The 21,137-nt window shown below is 37.2% G+C and overlaps 1 protein-coding gene across 2 annotated transcripts in view; it reads left to right on the top strand.

Moving 5' to 3' along the window:
- The window catches only part of LOC139133535 (mediator of RNA polymerase II transcription subunit 23-like), a 42,066-nt gene that overhangs the window by 2,998 nt on the left and 17,931 nt on the right, over positions 1-21,137 (top strand). For both annotated transcript variants that reach the window (XM_070700193.1, XM_070700192.1), the window contains exons 3-18: positions 1,664-1,695; positions 2,215-2,302; positions 2,630-2,754; positions 4,070-4,181; positions 4,525-4,623; positions 5,470-5,574; positions 6,490-6,559; positions 8,289-8,401; positions 9,766-9,861; positions 10,386-10,589; positions 11,032-11,175; positions 11,919-12,094; positions 12,748-12,876; positions 13,446-13,519; positions 17,257-17,434; positions 20,369-20,511. In XM_070700193.1, coding sequence (XP_070556294.1) covers positions 1,664-1,695; positions 2,215-2,302; positions 2,630-2,754; positions 4,070-4,181; positions 4,525-4,623; positions 5,470-5,574; positions 6,490-6,559; positions 8,289-8,401; positions 9,766-9,861; positions 10,386-10,589; positions 11,032-11,175; positions 11,919-12,094; positions 12,748-12,876; positions 13,446-13,519; positions 17,257-17,434; positions 20,369-20,511 — 1,888 coding nt within the window. The remainder of the gene's footprint in view (positions 1-1,663; positions 1,696-2,214; positions 2,303-2,629; positions 2,755-4,069; positions 4,182-4,524; positions 4,624-5,469; positions 5,575-6,489; positions 6,560-8,288; positions 8,402-9,765; positions 9,862-10,385; positions 10,590-11,031; positions 11,176-11,918; positions 12,095-12,747; positions 12,877-13,445; positions 13,520-17,256; positions 17,435-20,368; positions 20,512-21,137) is intronic.

Here is a 21,137-nt window from a genome sequence, read left to right as displayed (position 1 = left end):
GAACATAGAACTGCTATAGCTGCCGATTTCAGTTCTACAGTTGCCGATTTCTCGGCATTCAGGAGTTCCAAATTTTACAAATCAAGATGTTTTGCATGTTGTTCATGATAATTTTTACATTAAAGAAATATTTGTTCAGTTTTTATTACATTAATTATCTGTGTTTTTATGACATTAAAAGGATAGAAATATGTTTTCATTTCTGATGGTAAACTTTTACAACCAGAAATAAAATTAGGTGATAGGCCTAATTCCAAAAGTCTGGTAGCAATGTGAAGTGTATATTACCACAGATACGGAATACTTCTGCAGCATTCATTCAGTATTCACAGTATGACAACTTTATCATATATGTGAGTTACAAGCTCCTCATGTGGCAAATTTATGCAGTCTTTACGTCATGATAAAAATTTTAGCTGTAGAAGAAAGCATTTGGTAGCATAGTGGCAGTGTAGATTCAAGTATTGTAGTGTTTAAGGCCCTGGTGTTGTGTCATAGTTCTGAACAAGCAGGCTCAATAGCATCTTAAGCATAAGTATTTTTCTTGAGGACGAAAAAGATCGGGCAAAACCCAAATCCTGTAAAACAAGACACAATGATATTTTTGCCGCAATGATATAGTTGTAGATTCCATGTACGCAAACCCGATGGCCTGAGGCCAGCTATTTTCATGCCGGGCCAGTAACTCGTGGAAGACGGTCCTGCTGTTCCAAAGACGTGAGCCAGTAACTGCAGTAACTTTCCCTATACGTAAAGAAACCGAACGAAATTTATTCGTTCAAGAGATTTGCAAAACATGAAATTCGCAATAAAAACTTTTCGTGTTGGCACATATTTCAAGCCCTTGCTCCCATCTGTGGTTCTCAATGTTAGAAATTTAATATTTGTTGTAGGCTGTTTTAAGAAATGAAACGTTTTTATACGTACCAGGTACTTATAAAAATTACAAAATAGTATCGGACGAGTTGGCACCAGGCGAGTTGGTTCTGGGCGGGTTGGAAAAGGTGGGAGTTGACTGGTACCCCTCGGTGGCGTACGCGTTCTTGCCAGTTTGCACCCCATTATCGACCAATACTGTTTCATCTGCAGGAATTTCGGTACAAGTATACGATTTGACAGGCTATGATAAGAATGCTTCTCAACAAAAAGTCGAAACGGCTGACATATGATAGAGGAAAGTGGCTTCAGATTCGGGGTACATGTCTGGGGCCGTTTTATGAATAGAAACCATGTTGGATAGTCTGCGCATGTGCGGGTACGAAATCGGCAAGGGATAAAATCGGCGCGGCACCGGCACTGTCAATTGTTTTTTGCATACTGCATACCTTACATTTGAATCGGTTATTATTTCCGCCTGCCAGCTGGGTGCATAATCTTGACATTTCACCTACCTTGCTAAAGATTTACCTGCTTTAGGCAAGCGACTATATCTTTTCTTCTTATGAACTGTGAATATTTGTAGTGGTTACCAAGGTTGTTGCATATCATTTTCATAGCATAATGCAGTAAGGTGTGCACATCAATGAGTTACATGGTTGTGTTCATGTTTCAAATCAATTCCCATCCCATATGACCAGCAAGAGAGATTTTTAGACATAGCCTGTGGATTTCACAGATTTTAAAATAAAATGTTGGTTTGTTTGAAATTTGATTCTCCCTGTAGAAAACAAGTGCAATTGAAGAGGCATTCTGTGGGTAAGTGTAAAAAATTGATGCTCATTACTATGACCCCGTCAGACCCTGTAGTGTGGTTCAAGCACATTGTCATCAACGTTTTCCCTGAAAGATCACTGTAGGACAGACTGTGAACCACTATCATTTTTTGACACAGAAATATGCATTATGTTCAGCTGTTGCAAGAGTATAATTTTGTATGCATGTGAAGGATATTCATGTTGAAATATGCTCAACTACGTTAACTTGTATTGATTCTAACATGGAAACATGTAAGCTTCACATTCAAAGAAGCTCCATGTATACGGTGACCCCACTGAGCTCCGGTTACCAAATGGATGCTTCCTCCAGATCTCCAAACATCTACGGGTTCTTTATGATATCAAGATTTGGAAAGTTTCCAATTTACAATCATAATGTTACAAATGTGGTTTGAAGTATTCTTATAGTATCATTAAATGTTAATAAAAAAATACAGTATTACACTACAAATTGGTTACTAAAGTTTTTACACAACTTTTGTCCCTGTTGACATTACAGCTTTGTTCTGCATTCTCAAGAAGATGACAAGACCAAAATAATATGCTGTCTTGAAGCATTCAGAACCTTCTGGAAGTCTGTGCCCCAGGTAAATGTTTGAAAATTCAGCTCTGATTTGAAATGCATATGCCCAATACACTATATGTGACGTACGTAGAACACTAGGAATTACTCACGGAGCACTCCACTCAGTCACTGTGGCTAGATTATACCGGTAGTAGCTTTCAAGGCCAGTGTCTTCAATTCTTGCATAGAATTTGTGGTGGTCCTGCAGTATCTTCAAGCTTAGATTCTTCTTTGTTTCTGCAAAGTCTGGCAGTACCTATACATATTCACGACTACGGCATGCACAAGAGTCTAGTCCTTTCACTTTGAGAGAAGTCACAAAAGTGAGTGATTTTCTTTGTCACTTTAGGAAGCCCATGAGGGTATGATGCAGTATTATGTCGCTTACATTCACTCCCTTAAAAGCCATCAAAGAATCAAGTTACTTTGTGATATGCTGTGCACTGCCGTGGAGAAAGCCCACATACCTCCCAAGTAAGTCATAAACTTTATTGTCATCCAGTCTTTAAACAAACCAAATTTTTGGACGACTGAAGATTAGTGGACACACCTTTGGTTACAATATACAATGGATTTTCTTAATCCTAGGGTCTCTGATAGGGAGTGATTGTATGAATGGACTCCCTAGGTTACTAACAATTCAAACAAAAAATTTTTTGTCCACTTATCTTCAGTCTTGTCCAAATTTCACATTTTAGTTTAATCATTTCTACCAATACTCTCATAAACAGTGTTCGCGGTGACTTTTTTCTCCTCGCGTACGGCATACGCATTTGTCTGCTAAAATTGCGTAATGGCTTGATTTGAGTGCGTAATTTCACTTTCGCACTCGATTGATGAAAAAACTGACTGCAAAATACAATGTGCCGTTGAATAAACCTACACTACATATTCGGATTGTACGATGTAACATTATTTTAATGAAAACAGTTTAACAAACAACTTGAACAACTTGAACAATGCTGAAACGTAACAGCGAAGGTATACATGACACCGTCAAAACACATCGGGCAACCCAAAAGTTAGAGTTATGGCAGCTTATCCAGACACTTCTGCAGTGTTCAAAATTTATCGGGATTCCGACGAGCTCTACCGATGAATCATTTTTTTCACAGACTCATAGAACAAAGTTGAAAGAAAACAGATTTGTCTGCTTCGACGCCATGCTGCATGTGTGATTGATCAAAATTTGGGAACAGCGAGACGCGATGATCGTGCACGGTTGGCATTTATATAATTTGTCGCAACATTTCTGTCAATCACTCACTTTGTGTCATAGGTTTCAGAAACTATCGCTCGCGTGTAATTCATAGGCACAGCTGACATGATAACGTGCCTAACGTGATAACGTGTGAACTACGATGCCGATTTTTAAAACAACACCAAGAGAATCCGAAACTTTCCACACAAAATGAGTGATTGACAGAAATGTGTTGCAACAAATTTCGTCTGGTTGTCGCCTAAGCTCAGTTGTGGGGAGTGCTTTTGGTGTTATCCTTTGCGTATAGAAAACGCATAACAATGAAAAAAAATGCGTAGAGAGTCAATTTCAATGCGTAAATACGCACGATTTTTGCGTAAACGCGAACTCTGCATAAATGTATTAAATTTGGTAATTCATGTCATAGTAAAACTTGTAACTTTCATATATGTTAATGAAAAAATAGTACACTAGAACACTTTAATATTGTGACGTTGTCTGTGCAACATTTCAAAGAGTAAACCATTTGTGCATTAAAAAAACTTATTCACTTTCTATTGTGTATTCTTATTTTTCCAAACACAACAGGTTGATCTGTGACTGCTTGCTGAAGTGTGATAAGTTGACATACACAAATTCAGATTTGTGGTGTCAAACATTTATTGTTATCAGAAAAGTCATTGGAGGTGTTGACTACAAGGCAAGTCAGTGAAATTTTATGTTCATTAGTATTTTGCTAAGTGATAGGAATTCTGATTGCTCAAAGTCGTACCGGTAGTTTGATGTGTGTGTATTTTGGGGAAGAGTTTTGAAAATGACTTGACATATTCGTTTTTGTGTAATCATTTCTTGAATACATGCAACTATCAATGTATGTGAAACTATTTGATGTAAACCAATTGACATTACATTTAACAAGTTAAACATACAAAGTGATAGCCTTTATAAAGACAGACAAATAAAACCACAAATTTAAATCTTTTAATAAAACATTCTTACATGTGAAATCATGAATAATTTCTGCATCTTTTTATTTATAACAGGGCTGCAGAGATTTACTGCGTGTGATTTTAGAGAAAATCCAGACAATACCGGTAAATCTTAATATTTCATCTCTCAAGCAGTTAGAAGTAGCCACAAAGGTAAGGACAACTCACAGTTTTCTATCAAAGCTATCAAAGTTATGGTAGTATTGCACAGTCAATCCTTAGTGACTGTAATTTTACAAGCCGACTTACAGTGTTTTTAGTTTGGTGTTTGTCCAAATAGACATTATATTTTGTGACAGCGGATGATTGTGCAAACAGGGAATGGACGCTCAAACAAGAGATTTTCTTGCCTCCACTCATTTGACCGTATTTCACTCACATACAAAGTGTGTATCCTGGAAAGACTGTGTGTGCCTATCCATATATACTGTATAAAATCATCTGATTTCATGTATGCATGAGTGTATTTTGCATCGTTTGATGTGTGCATTTTAAGGTCATGTTTAAAGCTGTATCTCTTTGCACTTAACTCACCAAAAATCCCATCAAAACTTTGGAGAGATGTTTTGGATTCCTGTTATTGTCTTTGAAAATGCTAGTATTTCAATCCTTTGCAATGGATTTTGTAAGATTACTGGTAAATTCAGATGTTTACATTTATACCGGTATTTATGGCAGCCATATTTAAGTTGCAACTCAAAACTTATTTGGTTGTTGAAATCTAAGCTGTGTGCTTGTTGCCAATGTTTGAAAAATATTCTTTGCTCACACTTCATTAAACATTTTTAAATAAGTTGCCTTTGATTTCAAAAAAAATTATTAAAAAAAATTCAAAAGACATAGCCGATGTGGCGTTAAGTATCTGTGTGTGTATATAGACAGGTGTGAACTTAACATTAATGTTATCAATTTCATCAGTTGTAAGTTCTGGTTTGTTTATACTGTTTAGTTTCTATCACCACGGTAAGTAAGTAAAAAAGTTTTAATTTCACTTTTTAGGTTGTGTCATACATCCTTGACAGAAATGCCTGTCTACTGCCCAGTTACCTTGCCATCAATGAAATCAGAAACCTCTACAATGATAAAAAACGCACCACACACTGGGTGAGTATTGTTGCCATGGAAACTCCTTGGCTTTGGTCCATCCAACTTACAGTGTGATTTCCTGTATTCAGATTATCTTTTAGAAATAATCAATTTTGCAAAGATTGGCCATCATACATGTACCTGTATTGTACACCAACTAGAATTCCCCCATGATTAATATTTATCAATTTTCAATTCTACAGATAAGATGGACAATACTGCTTTAACTCTTTTACCCCCATTTTCCAATGTAGAAGTCAAACTCTGCTGTGAAAAATAAGGTGATCTGGCCAAACCATTGTTGTAAAGGGGTCAACCCTTTTAATGTCAAATCATGCAAGTCAGTATAAAAACCAGGGTACCCTAAATATCACTGTGATATGTACCACTGTGTATACCAGTATTGGGTGAAAATCACCATGTTTATGTGTGTCTGAGCACAACAAGTCATTGAAAAGTATGTCTATGTGATTTTGTAGGGCCTTCAAATGGTGCAGTCGGATTGAAAATATTGTTATGGGCTTTTCTGGTTTTTAGCCAACTTGATGAGATAGTCATGAAAAGGGAAAGGGGCAAAGAATTCATAACTACAAATGATTTGAACAAAAATACACATATATTTGAACGTTTACAAATAAAATATCCATTTGAGTTTCACCTCATAAATTCTAGATGCTCCATAAATTTTGAATGTAGTGTGTCACCTGTATTTCAGTTCATTGTCTTTGTAGTTCCAGAATTGTCCTGCAAAAGTGAGTTTTGAGAACATATTTAAAAAAAGAAGTAAAATTGTGCATTTTAAAGCTTTGTTTTGTAGGATTCAAAATCAGTGAAAGTAGCAAAACTTATTGAAGGTGTTAGTGCTCATTTCCAGATATATGAACGTTGGAACTGCAAAAGTTAATATCTGATAAAATACATTTTCTATTGCAGGGTCTGGGAGAAGTCTTATCAAATTTTGTGGACAGTTTCAGACCTACAGCTCACATGGCATCCATAACAGGTGAGAGGTCAATTGATTGACCAATCATGTCATTGATTGAGCCATCGTGTCCGTAAAGTTCAACTTTGTTACCCTAATGAGAGAAATTTAATTTGATGAATACCGGTAAAAGCACCAGACCAGGCATTTTCAATGCCATGAAAAGAAAATGGTGTCTTTGCATTGCGACAGAAAATTGCCAATTGAGCAAATGATGTGGCAGTATAATATCCGAGATAGTCGCTCAATGGCAGTTGCGCAAGTTGTATATGATTTCAGACTGTTTTGTGTATACATTACCCACTGTTGTGTTTAGTTCTAAAACCTGTGGAATTTGCAGCATTTATTTATTTCAGTTCTCCTACCTCTCTGTTTGTAAACTCTGCATGCTTCTTAGTTGTTTTGGCTATAAGAACCTCATTTTCCTTGCAAGTACATTACATTTTTTCATTACCCTATCCTTTTGGAAATTTCTTTTTGTGAAGTTCACTGGACAAATGCAATTTTTGCCTAGAATTATTCAGCAGTTTTAGTCACTTACATACTTATACTAGGTTGATATACATGACAGTGTATTTTCTTAGGATAGAGGACAATGGTACATGGTTCAGAAACCACTGTATCACTTACACTGGATCCTTGTACCGTGCTGATATACTAAAGAGATCCCCAGCAGTGGAACAGGAGAGGCATTGTATGCACATCATGAAAGATGTAAACTTTTGCTCAAACTTTCCTCAATGAAACTTTCAACGATACTCTTCAGCAAACCAGAATAAAAATTACGGGTCACAGGGCAAAGTTTGGTGCTAGAGAAACAAATTACCTTACATTTATCGATATTTCAAATTAAAAATGGCTACTGCCCCTGTTAACTCCAGGGAGAAAAGATTTAATTTTCAATTTTCATAAAGCTTAAAGGCCTGTGTTGGCACCATATTGTCTCATCAGACAATTTACCCACTATATTACAATTTCAATGGAAAACAAAAGGCCATCACACCTCCATAATCCTCTCACAGACTAGAACAAAGGCGATCCCAGGGATCGCGAACAGTGCCTTTAAGTGAAAATTTCTCTTCGTGTAAGAGTTTTAAAATGAACCCTCACAAGTAGTAGATCAAAAAAGCATTGTAGAAATTTGAGAGTCTGAATATCTGTCCCTGATGCGCATTCTACCTAAACCGGTGTTAATACTTCCTCAAACATAATAACTTTTCTACGCATTATATCTGATCTTTGTTGTGATGTAATGTCATTGCATCACTGAAGATCTTGGAAAACAGAACAGGACTGAAGTAACATTTACTATCTATTTATAAGCCCCAACAGAATCCCTCCTGCAACTTTTTAGTACAGTGACCATAACTTACACCATGTTGAGTTCAAAACAGAGAGAAATGTTTTTATAAGTACTTTCTCAGAGGGAGTTGAATAAAAAGTCTTGAATACTCTAGCATATATTGGAATTTTGAATCTGGGTAAGAGGTTGTGAAGAAAATCACAAGTGTGTTTAGTCTGGAGTCAGGATACAGTGTCCCTGATGAATACCAAGTGGCATACAAAGTGTTTTTAACCCCTTCACCCCTATGCCATGGTTTAACCCATTGTTTACCATTGGTGAGGAGTGATCTACACACTGTCAAGTAGGGGTGAAAAATTCATTAAGGTAGGGGGTTTCCAGGTGCTTCATTTATAAAGTACATCACTTTTATAAAAGTTGATAATTTTTTTCATATTACTCTTCCAGGACGTCCAAAGTTGCTGCCTGTAGTGGGTCACTCCGGAGCCACCGGAAATGCCTGGAAGTTAGAAACTTCCTCACTGACCTTCATCTTGAGAGGATTACTACCCTATGATAAGGTATGTATATTGAGGTTTTTCTCATCTGCCATGGCTTTAGGTCTGTTTTATCCAGTAAGTAATATGGTTTTAATAATTTTTATTTTAATTTATTTTATTGTATTTGCTCATCAACAGCCACTTACAGACAAGAAAATAAAGAAAAGGATAAAATACACTAAAATTTAAACAAACAAAAAGTACCCTAAACATCAAACAATGACAAAAACAAATTAACATGTCTTTTAAAAGTTGAATGAGATTCTTCAAAAACATCGACGTAGCAAACTGTATCAATAAAATCATTAAAAAGTTGTGACGTATGTCCAATCAGGCCATTTTTTGTAACATTAACTCTACAGTAAGGAATGTGTAATAGAGGTCTATGTCTAGCAGAGCATCTAGGTTTGCATAGGCCATGAAAACCTGTACAATCTGTAGAGTCATAAGAAGATAAGAGGCATTTACGCACAAACACACAATCAAATAGTTTCCTACGTAAGAACAATAAACACAACATTCAATAAACACTGTGGAAAATCTAACAACACACAGGTTTACTTCAGTTTGTTGAAAGCTTGTAAATATCCATCATCCTTTGGTATTACTGGGTGTGGCTTGTAATTTGATACTGGTATAATATTTAGGAGACTGACTCAGGTGAATGTCTTGCAAAGTCAAGTACAAGCCTCTCGCCTGATTTTCTGGTATAGAGGTCCAGCTATACCATACAAAATAAACAGGTTTTGTGTTTCAAACTTTGGTCATGAAAGGGTTTACATTTGTTTCTGCCAACAATTTAATTACAACACTGAGGTGACGCAAATATTCAGAAATAGTGGTCCAGGGCCCCTTTCTCCCCATTTGTCAGTACATAGTTGCAACTGCTCATAGCAAACAATAGGGTGAAACCAAAGTGTTGTGATTCAGAGGTCAAGAGCGTGAGCTCCTCAGTATTTACATTTGCCTTGAAAAACTGTTCAGGTGTTGACAAAGAGTTTTTTTTTGCTGAAGAATAGGGAAGAACTCATCAGAATTTACTATGAATAGCTTTTTTGGACCATTCTCTGAATAATTATTTTCATTTCTAACAAATCTTATGCGTATGTCAATGTGTCATTCTGATTGGACGAGAGCTCAACATTTGATTGTGCTTTCTCCTTTTACAGTGCTAAAACTACAGCGAAATCAACTTTTCAATGCAAGAAATATAAATTTTGATATAATACAAGAGCAATATATAAGACTTGATTTGGGTTCAATTCACCCCATATAGAACTTACCTAATAGCTCATGCTATATATCGCGCATTGTACCCAAATCTTGTGTATACCTGTCTGCCAGTGGGGTTATTGATTAATCACATCATATTTTCTCATTCAAAGGAATTGTGCCGGCCACAGACTGAGCTGCTAAGATATGTTTTGGAACAGCCCTACTCCAGAGACATGGTCTGTAGCATGCTTGGATTGAACAAACAGGTAACACAGCAAACTAACAGTATTCACTGTTGTGTTCAACTTCATTCTCCTGAGGAACTTTGCCGTATGCATCTTTTGTTAAAGGGTAGTGAAGGTGAAGTGTGGATTTTGGAGAGGAAATAAATGTATGGTTTTTGCAATTTAGGTGTGATTTTACTTATGTAGGTTTAGGCACAGGATGACAAACAAAAATACACAAACGTATTGTTTGAAACAAGGTTCAGTGTCTTTTTTAACAATGAAGGAATACCCAGGGTAATCTGATCAATATTGAAATGGTACCTGTAAAAGAACAGGTAAAATTTTCCTGCACAGAAATATTTTCATAGTACAAAATGGCTGTGTTCTAGTCAAGAACAGTTAAGAATAAGTAATAGTTATAATGGTTTCTCAACCTGATCATCACGGTTTCCATGGTTTTAATTTCCTCCATAGGCAGTTTATTACATGTTTATTGTATGCTTAGTACATGCTTGTTACATGTTTAGTACAAGCTTATTACATTCTAAAAAAATCTTTTGCAGCAAAAACAGAGATGCCCAGTCCTAGAAGAGCAGTTGGTGGACCTGGTGCTGGTTGCCATGGAGAGGACAGAGTCTGAAGAGGGTTCAACAGATGGGGGAGCTGCCAGTCAGTTGCTATGGCAACACCTCTCAAGCCAGCTGATCTTCTTTGTGTTGTTTCAGTTTGCCAGTTTTCCTCACATGGTCTTGTCACTGCATGAAAAGGTTTGTAACACCCTCTTAGAGAAATCATTGTTGATACTTAGCAAGATTACAGGCACTAGTCATTACTTTATCATGAAGATGTTTTTTATCATTAACCAACTTTTTTCATACAAAATGATAGATGTGAATGTTCAAGCAGTTCAAGCATTTATAACTAACATAGTCTCTTGCTGCCCAAGTATCAAGCTACCAGCAGACCTGAACTTAGAGTTTTTGCCTTTTAAAATGTCGCTGCTCACACAAGTACAACAAATGTCACAAGCCCCAGACACCAATTTCATCCAGTATATATCCAAAATGTATCATAAAATTCATGATTGTGCTAACACTTTATTGAAGTGAGATCAGAAAATTTACTTCATGTACACCCTACATGTGCAGACTTACTCAGTATGAAGGTTTTATCCTGTGGATTAGCTTGTTTTACATTTCATCTTTTCAGCTCAGTAAGCGGAACCTTACCAAAGGAAGAGACCATTTGATGTGGGTGTTGTTACAGTTCATATCTGGCAGCATTCAGAAGAACCCACTGAGTGAATTCCTGCCTGTCATGAAACTCTTTGAGTTGCTCTACCCAGAAAAAGAGGTCAGCTGGTCTTGCTTTCATTTGGTATTTTACAAGAAAGACAGTCAGTCAGACTGACAGATACAGACATACAGACAGACAGACAGACAGACAGATAGCCCAACAGATAGACAAGACAGACAGACACAGGCAGACAGGCTGACAGACACAAACAGAAAGACAGACAGAGGCAGATATGCTGACAGACACAGACAGATAGACAGATGTAGACAGACAGGCTGACACAGACAGACAGACAGACAGAGGCTGACAGGCTGACGACAGGTATATGGACAGAGAGACAGACAGGCTGACAGAGAAGCTGACATATTGAAACATGGTGAAAATCAAGTACCATACTAATCAGTAATTCTCTGTACAAGTTCCTTTGTATTTCTGAATATGTACGACAGAAAACCGAGAGGAGGTAGGGATTCCAGCAACATCTGAGTAAATCATCGTGAGATGATCGTACTGTTTTTCAACAACTTATTTTAGTTTTTCCATGTGGTCCTAAACTCAATTTGAAGATATTATTAAAAAATACAAAGAGAAAGAAAGAAATTCAATAATTTCTACCTTTTTAGTATCATTTTGAATCAAATTCATCTTTTATCGTTTGCGAGAGAGAGAGAGAGAGAGAGAGAGAGAGAGAGAGAGAGAGAGAGAGGGAAAGGGAGGGAGGGAGGGAGGGAGGGAAAAAGATACAAGGAATGATGCAAGGTGTACTTAATAACACTGATGCATACTTTGAAATATCACAGAACTTACCCGTACCTGACATCAACAAACCACAATGCACACATGCATTTGCCATGACATGTATCTGGATTCATCTCAACAAGAAAGCACAGAACAGAGATGCAAGATTTGCCAGGAAACCTGGTGATGATACAGCAGAGCAGAGAGCTCTGCCCCACGGCTTGCAAGAAACATTAGAGTAAGTCATTGTGGCAAGGTAATATACACCTCAAGAAATAAAGTGCTATTTGCATAGTTCTCGTCAAACATAATTTATTTCTTAAGTAACATGTAGACATTTGCTTTGATAAAAGTGGGAAACCAGGGGGACACTTGGCCCATCTTCCTTATTGTATTCATCTTTGCTTGTCTGAGGGTGCCTTTCATCATTAATAAATAAGTCACACCCCCTAGGGTGGAGTTGAAATACATTGTAGGCCAGCCTGGGCCTGTAAGCTTCAGACTTAATAAAAGGGTGAGTAATTTTCAGTATAGACACTACCTCTTTTCAGTTTGTTAAAATCTTGTAGAATTTTTTTTGCATAATGTGAAAGTACAGGTTACAAAATCTAAGATAAACTGACTTGCAGTTTAACCCTCAACCTACCATGGTTTAGCCCAAACAAATTGTTATCAATGGTGGGAGTGGACTTGTTTACAGTGAGTTAGGGATGAATAGGTCAGTGTCTTTAAATTATGTGGAGAAAAGAAATTGTTTTTAATGTAGAAATGGTCAAGTGAGGACAACTGTAAGGAACCATTGATAATCAAAGTAAACTCTGTGATTCATTTCTGTATGTGGTATGGTTTCTTTCCTCTGTAACACCCATGTGTAACTTCTCCCCATCACAGTGCAAGTGGGCTGAGCAAGAAAGGTTTGGGCAGAGATGGTAAACCAGTCAAGAAACCAGGTGACGATTCCTTGGACCAGAGATCCATGGAACACAAACCCATACCACAGGCACTGAAGGAACAGCTAGAGTAAGTTATTAAAAATATTGTACAGTTTCTGTGATGAGACAAATCATACATTTTCCAAACTTCATGTCTCTTTTGTTCCCATCTTTTGCCATGGAACACTATTTGGTGATATTAAATTGTTGAAGGGGAGGGGGTGGGGTGGGGTGGTGCGGAGGCTTTAACTCTTTGAGCGCTATAATTTTTCCCAACAAAATTATAGTGTGCAATATTTTACCATTTTGTGAATTTTTCTGTAATTTTTGACAATTTTGGATCAAATGAACATCACATTTGATTGGCTTCAGATTTTATCAAAATTTTATCAAAAATTAGAAAAAAATCGCATGGTGTACATTTTGATATAGGCGACAAAAATTGACTTTGGCGCTCAGGCTTTAAAGAAAATTATTGTAAATATTGAAGTATCTCAAAACTGTCCTTGAGGTGCATTCAACTGTAATTAGTTGAAGATATCTTATTTCCTGTCTGTAGAAAGCTCCATTGTTGTGACAAATGTACAAAAGTGAAATGCATTATCAATTTATACATGTATGATGTTGATCTCTTACCATCTGACATTCTATTTCCAGTTTTCTTCAGCAAAGTTTTAACATGAAGACACTGCCCATGACAGACTACAGGATTGCACTTCTGTGCAATGCATGTGAGTACAAACTACTGTAATTAGTCCCCACGGACACCGTCCGGGGGGACTTATAGGTTTGGTCATGTCCGTGCGTCCGTCCGTCCGTGCGTCCGTCCGTCTGTCCGTCCGTGCGTCCGTCCGTTCACGCAGATATCTCAGAGACGCCTGGAGCGATTTTGTTCAAACTTGGTACAAGGATAGTACCCTACCCCATACAGATGCACGTCGATTTGTTTCACAATGCGATCAAATTTGGTTGTGTTAGAGGACTTTTTAGTTTTCACCTCCATAGACTCCCATGTATAAGGCAGTCCATAGACTCCCATGTATAAGGCCAAGAAATCAAAAATTTAGTTTCTCATCGTATTCATATTGCAAAAAGGATGCAGTGACACAGTTTTTAGTCCCCACAGATAAAGTCCAGGGGGCTTGTAGATTGGGTCATGTCCGTCCGTGAGTCCATCCATGAGTCCATCCGTTCACGCAGATATCTCAGACACTTTGACAAAATGTCACGTGACCTTGGTGACCTTTGACCTCAAATATACATATTTGTCCATAACTCAGTAACCACAAGTCCTAAACCTTTCATATATGGTATGATGGGACACCCTATGACACCACATATTGTACCTCATTAATTATGTGCATATCTAATTTTGAGCGAGCCAATAGAGCTAGAGGTCTGATTTTTGGTATATAGGGATAACTTAGCAATACAATTTTTTTGACAAAACGTCACGTGACCTCAATGACCTTTGACCTCAAATATACATATTTGTCCATAACTCAGTAACCACAAGTGCTACACCCTTCATATTTGGTATGATTGGACACCTTATGACGCCACATATTGTACCTCATTAATTATGCGCATATCTAATTTTGAGTGAGCAAATAGAGCTAGAGGTCTGATTTTTGGTATATAGGGATAACTTAGCAATACAATTTTTTTTGACAAAATGTCACGTGACCTCAATGACCTTTGACCTCAAATATACATATTTGTCCATAACTCAGTAACCACAAGTGCTACACCCTTCATATATGGTATAATGGGACACCTTATGACGCCACATATTGTACCTCATTAATTATGCACATATCTAATTTTGAGCGAGCCAATAGAGCTAGAGGTCTGATTTTTGGTATATAGGGATAACTTATCAAGACAATATTTTTGACAAAATGTCATGCGACCTTGGTGACCTTTGACCTCAAATATACATATTTGTCCATAACTCAGGAACCACAAGTGCCACACCCTTCATATTTGGTATGATGGGACACCTTATCACGCCACATATTGTACCTCATTAATTGTGTGCATATCTAATTTTGAGCGAGCCAATAGAGCTAGATGTATGATTGTTATATAGGGATAGACTATAGGATAGAAATTTTTTGACAAAATGTCATGTGACCTTGATAACCTTTTACCTAAAATACACAATTATGTCAATAAATAAGTAACCACAAGTGCTATGTCCTTTATATTTAGTAGGATGGGAGACCTTATGACAGCACATGCTTTACCTCTATTAATTATGCACATATATAATTGTGGGCAAGCCAATAGAGCTAGAGGTCTGAATTTTGGCATATATGAATTAATTAGCATTACAATTTTTTTTTAAATGTCACGTGACCTTGATGACCTTTGACCTTGATTAAGCGTATATATGCATAACTCAGTAACCACAAGTTCTATACGCTTTAATTTTGATAGAATAATAGACCTTAAGATGTCACATCTTGTACCTCATTTATTATGCCCATATGTTTTTCTTGGCTGGCCAGTACAGCTAGGTCTGATCTTTTTTCCCGATTTAGAACCATAACTTAGACATGCCTCTTGTTGCAAATTGGGAACAACGACATAGACCTATGTGTCCATAGATTTGAACATATACACTCCAGTGATACTTCTTAATGACCACATTTCCCTGCCCCATCAAGACTAATACTCCTATTACATGTGGGGACTATGTCATTGTCAATGACTTGTAACTTTCAAGAGATTATCAGAGTGATGTTCCTAGATGGACGGCTGTGATTCCTCAGTTGTAACTCTCTACTCTCAAGGATTGTTATTCATCAATCAGTAATTTTTTATTAGACATAGTGACGTTTATGTCTGTTCAAAAGCCATACATCGTCTGGTCTGTAGGGCTTGGTTAGGTTCACATAGTATAGTCTCACCAACAAACCATGTGTGAACACTCGACAGTGTCGTGTGTAGCATTTCACCATTTCGTCAAAATTGTGAGGACCAATCACAAATGGCAATACAGCTAGCAAGGTCTTGGTTGATTTAGCAAATGCAGAAGGCTTGCCACTTCCGATTCTACTTGTAACACAGGCATCGCTGACGTTGAAATGAAGTTTACTTCCTTCCTATCATTGTCAGTCAAACTCATGATGGGAAAAGTTAGCAATACATCCCTTTATATCGCTTGTGAGCATTGTGGATATTGCCATCTTGACATGTTACAGCTTAGAACTGACAAGTTCCATGACTGGCTACTTACAGGCCATTTACAACTGCTTGATGGTGCGTATCTATCAATCGATTTAAGGCCTATTCCACCAAAGGTTGTTTTGATGGAGGGTACCCTGCTCGAGTGAAAACCGTGGCTAGCAAATATGACAGCCATAATACAGAATCTGGACATTTTTTGTTGTTGATGCTTTATGATTTGTGTGTTTTTATTAGCTCATATTTGGTTTTATATATAAATACCAAAAAGAGCTTATATGATGAGTCTGAGTGGCGTCTGTATGTCTGTATATTTGTGGGTATGTATGTGCGGATGTATGTCCGTCACACACAAAGGCTCCCATACCGCCAAAGCTACTGTCTCAGTATTTGGTGTACAGGTAGATGCAGGGGTTGAGATGTGAATTTGTTCAAATGAACACATCAGTGTCAAAAATGTGCAAATGAGGTAAGAAAAAGGGAAATACTGCAAGTGTGCAGGAGTGGTGGCAGTGAACTGAATCAGCCCACACATCTGAATAAGAGGATTTTGACCTTTAACCTATTTGTATGCAGGGTACCTATTATGTTTGGGAGTTGTAGCAGTAACTGAAACAGCTAATTGGTCATTTCCTGTCATTGTTTATGAACTGTGACATATTAACAGATCTGCTGAAACCATGGATGTCTATTTTTGTACATCCATGGTTGAAAGATTCTCTGCTATGCATGTTGCTAAAGTTTACCTTCAGTACCTAAAGTTTCAGACCTTATTTACTTTTGTCATTCTTAATTTTCTGGTTTAAATATTTCTTGTTGTTTTTCTGGTTGTACTGTGCAGAAATTATCATAACATCAACGTATATTTTCCTGCACTGAACAGATAGAAATAACACTTTTGGGAGGCACCGTGGCCCAGTGGTTAGGGTAACGGATTCACTGTCAGAGGGTGGTGAGTTCGAGACCCAGTTCAAGACCCGGTAGGTCCAGAGTAACGGACTCACTGTCGGAGGATGGTGAGTTCGAGACTCCAGCACGGTGTTGTGCCCTTGAGCAAGGCACTTTACTCCTCAGTGCTCCATTGGGGGTTAGTGGGTTATTACCTCATCCTGTAATTGGGCTAACGCCTGTTGGATGATGGACTGAATAAAAAAAAAAAATTAAAAAAAAAAAAAAAAAAAAAAAAAGTAACACTTATTGTTGATCTTTGGTATGTATCAATTCTGATCAAATTTGAGCGACACCGTAAAATTGTGGTTTTTATTTGAATTTACAGACAGCACAAACACTGATTATTTTCCACTGCCAATGGGTGTTCTGGTAGAATTCATCTATGGTTCTTCGTCCAACAAGACCACTACACCCATGCCAGGTCTCAACTGTATTGCATCAGGACCAACTACACCACTGACCATGAGTTTGCTAGACTCTCTCACCATCCATGCTAAAATGAGGTGAGCTCAGGTTTATTGTGTTGAATGAATGAATGAATAAATGAATGAATGAATGAATGGAATGGATGGATGGATGGTGGAATGAGCAAATGAATGATGAATGAATGTATGGACGAATGAAAGAATGAATGAATGAATGAACGGATGAATGAATGAATGAAATAATGAATGAATGGATGGATGGACAAATGAAATAATGAATGAATGATGTTGGCTCATGGGTAAGCTGGCCAAAATTAACATTATACCATACTCGTCCGAGTATAAGCCCCTGCTCGTGCATAAGCCCCCCTACTGATTTCAGAGGATTTTTGAAAATGTATTACATCCGTGTATAAGCTCCTACCCTAGTGTAAGTCAAATACAGAATGGTTAGGAGAGTATATTTGGTCATTAAACTTGGTAAAATTACTTTTACATAATAAAGAAACTTTAAAAGATGTTAAAACAATGGGAAACTGGAGTTCCCTTGACAGCATAGTAAGGAAAATGACATGTTTTCCCAGTACTATCGTGATTCTTTGACCCTGCTCACCCCCGTCGCCTAAATAGAATAGTCTCACTTACGTCCGCCATTGTTTATTTTCATTCACGGCCACGATGTTTTCATGCTCAAAACATGCAGTTTCTTTTGTTTGAAGCAATTATCCTTTCATTTGTGAAGACTTTTCCTGGTGACTATTACAATTTTCACTGCTATGTTGTTGTTTTCACAAGATGTAGTGTAGGCAGTGCATGCCTGTTCACATTACTGTTGATCAGCACACAGTCACTCATAAGCTATTCAGCTCTGGGACTATTCGCCCCATAGACGAATGTACATAAGCGAGAAAAAACCCAAGTCTGGAAACCAAATGGCTATTTCCTATAGGGATTATGCCACCATGTCATCTTCTACGTTCGATTTTACTGTGAAAAGTAGCAAGTTTGTCTGTCATGTAACCGTCAATCGTTCCCCAGCATATTCAAAATTCATACCTGGTACTTAATTTGCTTCAAAAATGCTCGTTTCGTGTGATTTTCGGCCGAATTTGACGGACACATCGCCAAAACATAGGCATGAGCAATAGAAAGATCGAGTGGTATTGAAAAAAAATCATAAAATTAGCATAAATTAAGCGTCCATGGCAGATAACATGGGGTTGCTCGAGTATAAGCCCCTCCCCTAGTTTTACCGCTGTTTAGTGTTGCCGAACCGGGGGCTTATACTCGGACGAGTACGGTAGTTTCAAGCCAAATTTGAAGTAAAAATGCTTGAGTATGGAGGTATAGTGAGAAATCCATAGAGATAAAAAGTATATTTTAAATGGTCTTAGACCCATATTGTATGCACGAAAAGACTTAAATGATACAAATATAACATACGCTAAAACTGTAACAGAGTTTCCATAATTCACTGTTGATGTTGGGTTACTCACAACAATTTGTACATGACAGTCAATTCAACTTCTAGTGTATGAGTCTGTTGTCTTGTATGATGACCATATGTTGCCCAGGACTTCAGACTTTAGCGTCGACTGACAAATGTTGATTGTTGACTTTGAACAAGCTCTCTTGAACCGGAATAGTGGATGCAGTTTAGCCTAATCTGCTGACAACAGTAATAACATTGACAGCGTGCATTCAAGGACTGACAAAGTCGGCCATTTTTCATGAAGTTTGTTTGATACGAGATGCTACTTATATTGTTTGATATGTTGAAAGGTTGTGAATGAATGTGTGACCATGCATATATTCAAGCCCGGTTTTAGACACGATACATAAAACCATCGCGAAAATGAATGGTCATGGCATTAATTCATTTTCGCTATGGTTTCATTTAATTTGTCTAAAACCGGGGTCAGATATATGCATGGTCACCTATTCATTCAGTATCTTTCAACATGTCAAACAATATAAGTCGTATCTCGTATCAAACAAAATTCATGAAAAATGGCCGACTTTGTCCCATTAACAGCACTGACAATAGAGACAGAGGTGATAGCATATTGCATATTGGCAGTATTGACAGAACAGTACATCTGTCTCAGCCTTCTACTGCCAATGTGTTGCTGTAAACAAGGCCATGTATGTACAACTCCATGAAACTGAAACTAAATATAATATGTACATGTGTATGTTGGTATGAATTTATAGGTACATTGTATATGTAATTATGGACGTACATGTATCATATGCAGTGTTGAAGCCAGGAATTTTAAATCAGGGGAAACCACTACAGTAACTGCAGTTTATTTTTTGGGACATTTTGCACATTTTTTGGACAAAATGCAGCAGTTGTCAATCAAATTTTATATTATTTTGTAACAAATTAGTTTCACACACAAAAAAAGTAAAGTTATCGAGACTGCGTAGCTCAGTCAGACTACAGGCAAGTTATGATATCAAGTGCAGCATTCTAATTACTTTTAAACATAGCTCTGAAAGTACGTAAATATAAGCCTCCAAATAATCATGCAAAACAAAAGTAATTGTCAACAACAGATATTACTTTCAGACAACACCCAACACAGTTGACTCATGGGTGCACCCAAGGTGACCCTCAGTATATGAGAATGTGGGACAATGGGTTCATTTTTTTGGGACATTGTCGCAAAGGCGATTCCTGGCTGCAACACTGCATATGTATTTATTTATGTACGTCTATGTGTTTGCACATGAAAATGCTGGGCAAATGTGCATTATTTAGAGCAACTTAAGGAGTCTGAAACCTAGCAACTAAGTAGCTGATTGGCTGTTTGGAAGTGATTCATTAATGCCAATAGTATCCAGCTGACCAATAAGCTGCAAGCTTCCAAGACACATTGCCAGGGGATGTTTCTTTATTTTTGTATTACCGACATCTACACAGATATGTTTCTTTCTCTCTATCAGTATACATCCACTGATGCAATGTTCATAATTCTTACAAGAAATTTTTATCCCATAATGTAGCCTAATCCATAGCATCGTAACCAAGGTGATCAAGATGGCTCAGAGTAAAATCACCCTGGCATTAGCCCCAGCATTGGTTGAAACCTACAGTAGACTGCTTGTATACATGGAGATAGAGTCACTGGGAATCAAAGGTTTTATCAGTAAGTGATAGGCTGTAATTCTGTTCCACTGTCACTCCATCCTGCTGTAGCTATCCATTTTCTCATTTTTTCAAAATTCATTATTACATTTATTTATTTATGGTGATAAGTTGTCTTTATGCATAGTTGACTGAAATTTTAACCTGTTCACCCCAATTTCCTGTAAATAGGTCCACATTTACCATTGATAACAAATGGTTTGGGCTAAACCATGTTGGTGAAAGGGTTAATCCACTTTGATTCTCTGAAATTAAAGTTTGTGAAGAGCTTCATTCATGGAGAGATCCTACTGAATTGTGATTATTGAACATTCACTTGCATCATTAGCTTCCCTTTAATATACCTGCTGTTCCCTACATTGAAAATCAGTCATAATTCTATCTATTTTACAAGTCAAGAAATAAATAAATACACTCAACATCAAAATCACAAAATTTTGCCAAGAATTACAAGTCATTACTGAGATTTCTTATTGCTTAAAAATCAGAGGCTACTTATGTACATCTTTTTTTTGACATTTTCCCTTTTTAAAGTTTACAAAGAAGAAATATTAATTTATTCATTCATGTTAACAAAAATTACTGTTGGTTCGATAGTTATGTTTTTATTATGTCATAACTATGACT

Source organism: Ptychodera flava, chromosome 5 (genome assembly GCF_041260155.1).
Source record: "Ptychodera flava strain L36383 chromosome 5, AS_Pfla_20210202, whole genome shotgun sequence".
Taxonomy (NCBI): domain Eukaryota; kingdom Metazoa; phylum Hemichordata; class Enteropneusta; family Ptychoderidae; genus Ptychodera; species Ptychodera flava.
This window is presented reverse-complemented; position numbering and strand designations above follow the sequence as displayed.